We start from the raw sequence: 10,075 nt of genomic DNA on the forward strand, positions 1-10,075 counted from the left end.
CCGCAATTCACTGACCTTCTTGTTTTTCTCATAGAGATCCTTCAAAAGGGCATCCAGCTCATTCTCATCAATGTAGCCACTTCCATCCTGGTGATGAGGAGCCGAGAATGAGCGCAGCACTCTGAAAGTCAGCCCCAGTGCTCCTGACCTTACTTCTTGGTCCTACCCATCCATCCCAGGGAGGTATAAATATCCAACATTCCCATTGCTCCGTATAAAAGGGGGTATTTCTATGGTGTCAGGGTGAACACGGGCTCTTTATCCTTGACCCCCAACTCTGGTTATAAAGCACATCTCCCACCATACGAGGTACATGAGCAGGGGCAGGTTAGGAAGGGGTGGAAGCAGGAGTAAGGAGGCCAGTTTACTCTCAGTAACCACTGGCTCTCATGCAGAATTATGACTGGCGCCAGGGAAGCGGTGCTAAGCATCTCTATCCTTCTGCTCCAACAATGTAATCACATTCTTCAGGCTCCAAGCACAATCATCTTCCTCTGCTACCAACTATTCTTTGCTGCGTTTTCCAGGAACCCAACCCTTGGGTTCCACAGGTCATGGGTCACGAGTGACAAGATGTGATATAGCATCAGATGCTGCAGGGGAAGGGCAGGAGGAGACCGGGTGGCCTCCTCATACTGTTGAAGTTGACCCAGTGTGGCTGGGGGCTCCCCTGTCTGGAAGGTTCCAGCACCCCTCTCTCACCTTGTCATAAAATGTGAAGATCGCATTGAACTCCTCGGCGGTCAGCTTCATGTCCTGTCATGACCAAGGTGGCCAAGAAAGAAAGCAAGGACTGAATGTTTTTTTGTGATCAGGTTGGCTTTGGGGGTGTGTGTGGAAGGGCACAGCTCCGTGGGATGAGGGAAGTGGTGGCAGAAGTGGAGAGCAAAGTGGGGCTTTTACCTGAAATTTAAGCAGGAAGTTTTCCTGAACGGGCAAGAGTCTGCAAAGAAAAGGACAGAGCCGAGATGAGAAGGCGAAGCGTAAGCAAGTGCAGTGTGACCCTGGGGGTGGGTGGGGGGGATGCCCGTCTACAAAGTGCTCGGAAAATGAGGGAAACAGACAAATCGACACAAGTCGATCTAATTTTGTCTTGAGTTTCTTGACATCTAAACTGCCACCCTCCCCATGCATTGGTCTCCAAGGCGGGGCCAGTAGCACAGGAATGACAGCGGGAATCGTATAATAAGTGACTGGGGGGTGGGGGTGGGCAGGTGCTTACCGGGACATCTCCGAGAGGCCCAGTTTGCCATCTCCATTCAAGTCAAACATCCTTAGCTGTTGGGAACAAAAAGAGGGGTCAGGGTTCTTTGCTTTGACCTTGCACGTGAGATCTTGACCTACCACCCCCTCCATCGAGAGAAGAGGAAGAGGGACAGGGGGACAGTTCTCATGACCATCTGGAGGCCAGGAGCCACTATGGTCCAGGTCAACCACTGGGAAGACATCGCGATTTCCAGTGTCAGGGAGGGACAGCAGAGGCGCAGCAGGCCAGCACCCAAAGGCCGACCCTCGCCACAGTCATCTTGGGGTGCACGCTCCCCAGCCTCACACCAACCTGGGATCAGCGCAGTGGGAGTCTCATGAGAGCTTAAACTAACAGTCTCTTTGCATGTGGCCACTGTGAGTTCCCTGCACCCCGGGAGAGGAGGGGCCCACCCATCCACTCACAATGGTCTGGGTGTACTCCTGGAGCTTGGGTTCATCATAAGGCCGGTTTGCCTTCTTCAGCAGGTCTGACAGGAACCCCTGGAAGACAAAGGGCCTCTTTCAGAGCTCCGGATCCTCCTTCACTTACTGTGGTCTTGAGGTGCGCCCCGAGTACAGCTCACAAGAACCTAACTTCTTGACCCTTGTGGCGTGGTCTTGAAGCCCTAGAGATGGCTCTGGGGACAGATTCAGCCCGCCGGATAGGTGGTAGAGACTGGCTTTGAGGGTCACTGCTTGGTCAGAGAACGTGAAGGTAGATGTGCAAGATTGAAGGCCAACAAGCTACAATCAGCTGGAAGTACCTCAAACACACCTGGCCCGGACACTGATGTGCTAGAGCAGTGGTTCTCAACCTCCCTCATGCCGCCACCCTTGCATCCGGTTCCTCATGTGGTGGTGATCCCCAACCATCACATTGTTTTCGTGGCTACTTCATCACTGTCATTTTGCTACTGTGATGAATCGGGCGACCCCTGTGAAAGAGTCGTTGGACCCCCAAAGGGGTCACGACCCACAGGCTGAGAACCGCTGTGCCCGAGTGTGGCTTCGATGAATGCGATGACCCCTCAGCGCCAGGTTACTGATTTCACGTGGCTGCTCTGCACAAGTCCAGCCATTCCGAGCTAGGCGTGGGTCCTCCTGAGCACCGCACAAACCCGTTTCTCACCCCACTCGCCTCCTCGTCCTCCAGAATCCTTAAACCTCTGCCACTCTGGCTGTGGCACCATTCTCCATGCCCTCCACACCCTCCCCAAGGCCGTACCTTGAGCTCGTTGGCTTCAATGTAGCCGCTTCTGTCTGTGTCGTACTTCCGCCAAGCCTGGAATGGGAACACCAAACTGTTTTTCTCTGGGTAAAGACATATCAGTATTTTCTACCCTTGCTGCCATTTCCCTTCAGTGTGCCAGGGCAGGTCTTGAGACTGAAGAAGGGCAAGGAGATGGGGGATGTGCACAGGTGGATCCAGGCCCTTCCTGCCTCAGGCGAGGAAAGGGAGTAACGAGCCTTGGCCATGGAGAAGGAAGGAAATGGCTGGGGTGAGAATTAGGGCCTCCCTGCTTTCACTTGCTCCAGGGGTGGCTCTCTTGCGGATCCTTTTGTAACTAGGGGTTGCAAGCGAGGGATGAAGTGTTTTGAGGGGCTGAGCAGACAGCTTCCACTAGGGCTAATCCTAGGGTCTGGTGGGTCTGGTTTTTGCTGTGGTGAAAGGAGGCATCCTTTCTTTGCTCTGGGAACATTGTAGTCTGAGTGGGCACTGAGAGGGAAGGCGAGAACTTCCTAAAGGAGAAGGGATGGGCTTTGGTGACGCTTTACTGTAGTGCCCGCTTCCTCCTCTGTGTATGGCAGCCACACCTGGGGGGAAGGCAGAATTGGTATACCAGTGGGATTCGCGATCAGATTTTTAGACCCTCCCGGAGTCACCCTCTGAGCTTTCTCATAACAATAAAACACACAAAGGTTTGTGACCTAGGCCTGGCCAGCAGGCTCCCTTTCTGCCTTCTGCCCACATGGGGACAGGGCCCTGAGTGGAGTCTCAATTATTTAATGCATGTGTTTGATCCCGGTGAAGGACCAGGACACACTCTGCTGGCCGCAGCATCTGCAGGACCCAAGAGAAGTAGAGTTTCCACAGGTGATGTGGTTCTGACCGCTTCTTTTCTCTCTCTGTGTGTGTAAGAGCAGACATTACACATTGGAAAAATGAGAGAAAATAGTTGTAGTTGCCTAAAAATGTCCACAAATGCTCCAACACACATTTCTTCAAAAGGTGGAACTCCCCCAGCGGGGTGACAGCCATGGTAAAGCCATCCGTAACAGAGCATCTTGCTCCCTCTTGGAAGACTCGGTGTGGAGAAGGCCACCTGCCATGTTGTGAGAATGCTCAAGCAGCCTGGGAACCGAGGCCAAAGCCCAGCAAGGAACCGAGGCCTCGTGCCAACGGCCACGTCAATCTGCTGTCCAGCCCCGTCAACCCTTCAGATGCATGCATGAAGCTGACATCTTCACTCGGAGCTCCTGAGAGACCCATGAGCCAAATACACCAGCTAAGCTGTTCCTGAATTCCTGATACACAGAAACTGTATGTGGTTTGTAATTGCTAAACGTGGTGTGATTTTTAAAAAAAATCTAGTAAGTAAGCACAATGGTCCTAAGAACACATGGCTCAATACAACTGTCTTGAAACCCTAGCTTAAACCTTAGCTGTTTCCATTTGGTTGAGAGAAGGCAGTGTCACTGGGGAGGGGGGCTGTCAGTTTCCACGGCAAAAGGGAGCGCTGTTCCCTAAACTTTGGACTTATTTTGATGTCTAATCATATTTTGTACATTTCCCTTCAATAATTATCCCCTTGGCTTTTTTGCCCAAACTGCACACCAGCAGCAGCACCAGACCTTGGCCTGTATTTTATTTCCTTCTTCCTCCACTGCTCCACATCATGTCCTTGTTTCATTGCTAGGACTGTGAGAAGATCTCGCTCCCATACCAGCAACGAAGACTGTGGTAGAGCAGTGGCAGAGCTCAGGGAATTTGCCACTGACTTTCTTTCAGTTAGGAACCAAGAGGAAGTGCTGGCAAAAGGGGAGGCAAATACCCAGCCTGGATGGAATTGGATTAGGAGGGTGTCTTTTCTCTGCTGAGAACCTGCCCTGGTTTCCATCACACCACTCTGCCCCGTGCCTAAAACGCACATGCCCAAGGATCGGGAGAGAGATGTGCAGGTATCCAAATGACGTCACCAAACACCTGCACGAATCTAGAACATTAGAATTTAATCCACTTTAGCCGAGACTTGGCAGCAGACTGCCTCCAAGTTGCGTACAGGAGGTGAACCCAAGTGGACCCCAGTCCACATCCAGAGCACAGTATCTGGCTACCTGTCTGAGCGAGGTCACCCGGAGCAGGCCTCGGTCCCCCTCCCCCCCATCTAGATCCAGCCCTCCTCCCCGCGTGCTGGCTCTAGGGCCGCACATTAGACTTCTCTAACCGATTAGTGTTTGTGCTCAGCCACCATTGGGCCATTCTTCTCTTCCTGTTCAAGGAGAAGAGTTCAAGAGACTGGGCTTTGTGAAATCCCAACGAAGTCCTGAGGTGTCACTAAAATTAGAAACGAAAAATGCTGGGCTGAGCAGCGGGAAGGGAAAAATCCGAGCGCACAAGGCTTTCAGGGCTGCCGAGGGGACCTAGGGACTGTTTCATGTTTTCCTCGGATACAAGCAGGACACCTGGACTGTGGGAGGATGGATCTACAAGCCAGGACACCCGAGGGGAAGGTGTTTGCTCTGTAGCTATGCTGGGACTCAGAAAGCTAAGGCAGGTCTGAGTGAGGAATGGAGGCCGCCACACACAGGAACCGCTGAGGGTTTAGAGAGGGGGAGGGGGAGGCAGGAGATAGAAGGAGAGACAAGAAGGGGAGGAGGGAGAGAGGACCAAGTTTAATCTCCTGTTAGGTTGGGATGAGGAGGAGAGGAAGGGGAGAGGAAAGAGAAATGGGGAGGAAGGTGGGGGGTGCAGAGAGAGGGAGGGGTGTTTTTTGCTCCTCTCTAAGCAAGCCCCATCACCCCCATTTTCTAGACCATCATGGAACATATCAATCTGGTCAGGCATATAGACAGAAAAACAGACACAGTGCCGCTCTGGCAAGTCTTAAGAATCTGCGGGAGCCCCTCCCTTCCCCAGTGCCAGAGACGGGCCAAGAACAGATTCAGAATATCAATTTCCCAGCTTATGGCATCTTGCCATCTTATAAACGCTGGAGAGAATCCTTTAAGGCACCATACAATTAAATCCTTATCTGATGCTTAGCTACCATTTAAAAATGGACCCTTCTGGCCAGAGAAGGTTATTTCTAACTTTCTCTCCACGAGGGACACCTTACTGCCACGTGGGCTTCTGGACCTAGCTCTCCAGTCCAGGTAGCCGTGAGTCACAGAGAGGGGATTATGGTGGCCACAAATGAATTGGATATGACTGAATGGCAGTACCAGCCACATGAAAAGCCAGTCGTAATTTACTGCAGCGGGCAGTGTGTGCGATGGAGATGGGTTGAATTTTACTCTGAGGGACACATAGACTGAATAGCTACGGCGAAGAATCCCAGAAAAGTAGCAAGAAATCACTGGTTGTTGGCTTGAAATCAAGGTTAATGTATTTGGTCAAAGCATAGGAAACATATTTAGAAGTTTAAAAAATATGGTAGAATATAGGTGATTTCATATGGCTCATCTAATACTCTCTGGTTGAAGCAGGATGTTGGATGCTATCTTTCCAAAGAGGTTCTGAAAAGTTTTCTATCCCAAGGATGGTAGTGCTCAATGTAAAGGGGCCAAGGCAGCCCAGGCCACAGTCAAACATCAAGGCAGGAAGGGGCTGGACACTGGAGTTCTCACTGGCCATTCCCAGCATTGGGATGTCCTCTTATTCCTTCTTTCCTCTATGGCAATGTGGTCCAGGGGAATGTGGTGTCTTCAGGGCTCCAGCCACATTCCCTTCAAGCATATTCCTTGGAAGTCTAGCTCTGAGGGACTCCAATGTGATTGAGGAGTCCCTGGGGGTAGTACAAATGGTTACCATGCTGGGCTGCGAACCAAAAGACTGGAGAGTGGTATCTATACCCAGAGGTACCCTGGGAGAAAGGCTTGGCGATACTTCTGAAAACCAGCCATTGACAGCCCTACGGAGCATACATCGCCTTACTAGTCTAACACATGGGATTGCCATGAATTGGGGTCCACTGGATAAGCAACTGGTTACACTATTGGATGAGAAGACAGCATGGGAGCTACCGGATCCAAACCAAATGAAACAGGCTTCTTTACTGCAGGATTTTGGAGAGACTAATATACAACTGCCTAGGATAAATCACCCCCAAGGAGATGTGTAAGCACAGCATTTCCCAAGGACCTGACTCCAGCTTCCTTCTCGCCTTCCTCCCACATCTGAGTGTGTGTGCTGGTGCCTGAACCAGGCTGAGCTGGAGGGGCAGAGTTCTAAAGGGTTAGAGACCATGCCCAGGCACTAGGGTGAGGCTGGCTGTGTACGTGGGAAGAAAGCCTCACCTCCATGAACTCAGCGCTGGAGCCCACGTGCTGCCTGAAGCATAGAAGGAAGTTCTCCTCGGTTGGCAGGATCTGCGCCAGCTATGGGGATAGAGAGACCAGCATTACCTGCCAGGGCACAGTTTCCTGTAGAATGGTCATGGAGAGGCAGCATGGGAGTCACATATGTCACCTATACATATACATACAGATAACCACATAAGTATGACTGTGTGTGTGTATACAAGAGGGTTTCAAAAAAAGTATTGGAAAAGCTAAGTGTTTTTAATGAACTTTTTGAAGCTCATATATATGGTTACTTAATTTTGCCTTTAGGAAGGGTGCTTGTCTACCACGTAGTCACCCTCCTCCTGCCTTTCACTCGGCTCCTCATACTGTTGAAGTGCCTGTTGGGTCCTGAAGACGTCTGAGCTCTCCATTCCAGTCCTAAACCATCGTCCTTTCTTCTTCTTTCCTCTTAAAGTTCACTTTCCATATGGCCGCAGCACAGAAAAGTCCCGCTTGTTTTCTTTGGTTGTTAGCTTCAGTGATGGTGGAAGGAGAGAGGGCTTTTGGTTTATTTTTCTAACTCTATTCTCCCTCATCACTTCCTGCTAACTAATAATATGTTTTCTTTTGTCTTGCTGGATTTACCTACTCTAGAGATTTCATACTTGTATAAATGTGATCACATTCTGTGTTCATTTGTGTCTAACTTTTTTTCACTTACAAGTCACATAATTCATGTAGTTGGCATGCATCAGAACTTAATTTCTCTTCTAGCCGAATAACACTCTATCGCATAGATATACCAGAATTTTAAAAATCCATTCATTGGTTGATAGGCACCTGGGTTATTTCTACCTTTGGCTATTGTGAATAGTGCTGCAGTGCATATTGGTTTGCTTGTGTCAGTTTGAATCACTGCTTCCACTTCTCTTGGGCATATACCCAGAGTAAAGCACACCTCAGTTTGACGCCTGGGCGTTTCCTGGAGCATAGAAGAGGCAGAGGGAATGAGCAGCCCTTCCCATAGCTCAGTCAGGACAGCAGGACTCACCTCTGCCATCTCAATTTTCCCATCTGAATTCTTGTCATACTTCTGCATGAACTCCTTCATCTTCTCTCCAAAGTTGTCACTCTTTGACACCTGTAGAAAGACCAAGTGGGTGGATTTCACATCAGGCTCTCATGTGAACCAAGGGTCTCACCCTCTGAATGTGACAGCAGTGGGGGTCATTTTGTATTCTGAATTCATGGACACGGAACCAGGCTGACTCAATACTCTGAGTGGCTGCCATCTTTCCCCCCTATTCCAGGCTGCATACAACCTGGGCCATCTCTTCTTTAAGGCTTACCTTTTAATTTTCAAAGGGAAACGGGACACGTGGGTATGTTTTCTACCAGGTAACTGAACATGCACATCGGCCTGTGAGATGGATTAAATCACAATCCTAACCAATTTAATTCCCGTCACTTGCTGTGAGAATTAGGCTCCCTGAGCACTCCACTGTAACAAGATGAATTGCTCAGCTTCTTCTTTAAAGACTAACCATCAAATTTGCAATATTTTTCACACTGATTTTATGCCAGAGAGAATATGCGGTTGCTCTTCAGGTGCTCCAATTGGTTCCACTTCATAGCGAGCACATGTACGGGAGCGGGACACACCACCTGGTCCTGTGCCATCCTCACAACTGTTGTCATGTGTGAGCCCACTGTGGCAGCCTCTGTGTCGGCCACCCTGTCAAAGGTCTTCCTCTTTTTGCCCAGGGCCTTGTCTCTCCAGACGGCATGTCCAAAGTCCACGAGAAGACGTCTTGACCTCCACACTCACTTCGAAGGAGCATCCAGGACAGATTTGTTTTGACCTTCTCGTAGTTCATGGCACTTTAAACATTCTTCACCTGCCCCGTGATCCCAGTGCTCAATTCTTCTTTGGCTTTCCTCATCCTTGGTCTAACTTTCACATGCATGTAAGACCATGGAAAATACCACGCTTGGCTCAGGCGCACTTTGGTCCTCAAAGCGATATCCTTGCTCCTGAAGGCTCCAAAGACGTCTTGGGTAGCAGTTTGGCCCAATGCAGTGCATCATTTGATTTCTTTGTGTGTGTGTGTGTGTGTGTGTGTGTGTGTGTGTATAAATTGTTGCATTTATTTTAAAATCACATGTATGCATATTTATGTAACAACATTTGCCATGCAACCATTTTTACACGGACACTTCAGTGACATGAAGTACAGCCTTATGTTGTACAAATATCATCACGTTCCATCACCCTTCACAGAAGTTCAATGCCTATAATGATGATAATGATTCTTTTTTAAAGAAATATTTTCATGTGTTTTCAATAAGAGCCACACATCAGTTCAGGTTCGCATTCAATGATTTCTAGGCAAGCTGTTCAGTGACATTGTTACAGTCTTCACCATGGGTGATTGTTTCGTTTGCCATTTGATTTCTAGATGCTGCCTCCATGAGCATGGATTGTGTATCTGAGAAAATCGAAATCCTTGACGACTTCATTCTTTTCTCGGTTTCTCATGATAGTGTCCCTTGTTCCGGTTCTGAAGACTTTTGTCTCCTTTACATTGACCTGTAATCCTTAGTGAAGACTGCAGCCCTTGGTCTCCGTCAGCAAGGGCTTCCCGTCCGCCTCACGTTCAGCAAGCAAGGTGTGTCATCTGCTTATGGAGGGCTGTTCATAAGCCTTCCTCCAGGCCTGATGCCGAGTTCTTCCTCCTATAGCCCAGCTCCTCGGATCACTTGCTCAGAATACAGATTGAATAAGGATGGTGAAAGAATACAATCCTTCAAAATTCCTTTCCTGATTTTAACCCACACTGTATCACCTTGTTCTCTTTAAGTGATTTGCTCTTGATGCAGGTTCCACATGAACTCAATGAAATGTTCTGGAATTTCCATTCTTCTCATTGCCATTCATCGTTTATTATAATCTATACAGTTAAATGCCAGTGCATAGCAATACAGCACAAATAAACATCTTTCTGGTAGTCTCTGCTTTCAGCCAAGATCCGTCTGATGTCAGAAACAGGATCCCTTGTGACATGTCCTCTCCTGAATCCTGCTTGGACGATTGACAGCTCTCTGTTGATGTACTGCTGCAACCATGTCAAACTATCTTTGCAAGGCTTTACTTGCATGTGACATTAATGACATTGCTCAATAATTTCCACATTCTGTCAGGCCACCTTTCTGTAGAACAGGCACAGATATGGATCTCTTCCAGTTGGTTGGTGGGATAGCTGTCTTCCAAATCTCTTGGCATAGACTGCGAGTGCACCCACCGATCTACTGGCTTGTTGGA

At 49.1% G+C, this 10,075-nt stretch overlaps 1 protein-coding gene across 1 annotated transcript in view; it reads right to left on the reverse strand.

Moving 5' to 3' along the window:
- CALB2 (calbindin 2) overlaps positions 1 to 10,075 on the reverse strand; it is a 31,575-nt gene that overhangs the window by 4,274 nt on the left and 17,226 nt on the right. The window contains exons 3-10 of the mRNA XM_004704560.2: positions 7,805 to 7,894; positions 6,766 to 6,846; positions 2,474 to 2,530; positions 1,672 to 1,749; positions 1,223 to 1,278; positions 904 to 943; positions 703 to 756; positions 16 to 87 (exon numbers count right to left, since the gene is read on the reverse strand). Of these exons, the coding sequence (XP_004704617.1) occupies positions 16 to 87; positions 703 to 756; positions 904 to 943; positions 1,223 to 1,278; positions 1,672 to 1,749; positions 2,474 to 2,530; positions 6,766 to 6,846; positions 7,805 to 7,894 (528 nt within the window). The remainder of the gene's footprint in view (positions 1 to 15; positions 88 to 702; positions 757 to 903; positions 944 to 1,222; positions 1,279 to 1,671; positions 1,750 to 2,473; positions 2,531 to 6,765; positions 6,847 to 7,804; positions 7,895 to 10,075) is intronic.

The sequence above is a fragment of the Echinops telfairi genome, unplaced genomic scaffold, assembly GCF_000313985.2.
Source record: "Echinops telfairi isolate 266 unplaced genomic scaffold, ASM31398v2 ScPeMD7_2291;HRSCAF=2852, whole genome shotgun sequence".
Taxonomy (NCBI): Eukaryota; Metazoa; Chordata; class Mammalia; order Afrosoricida; family Tenrecidae; genus Echinops; species Echinops telfairi.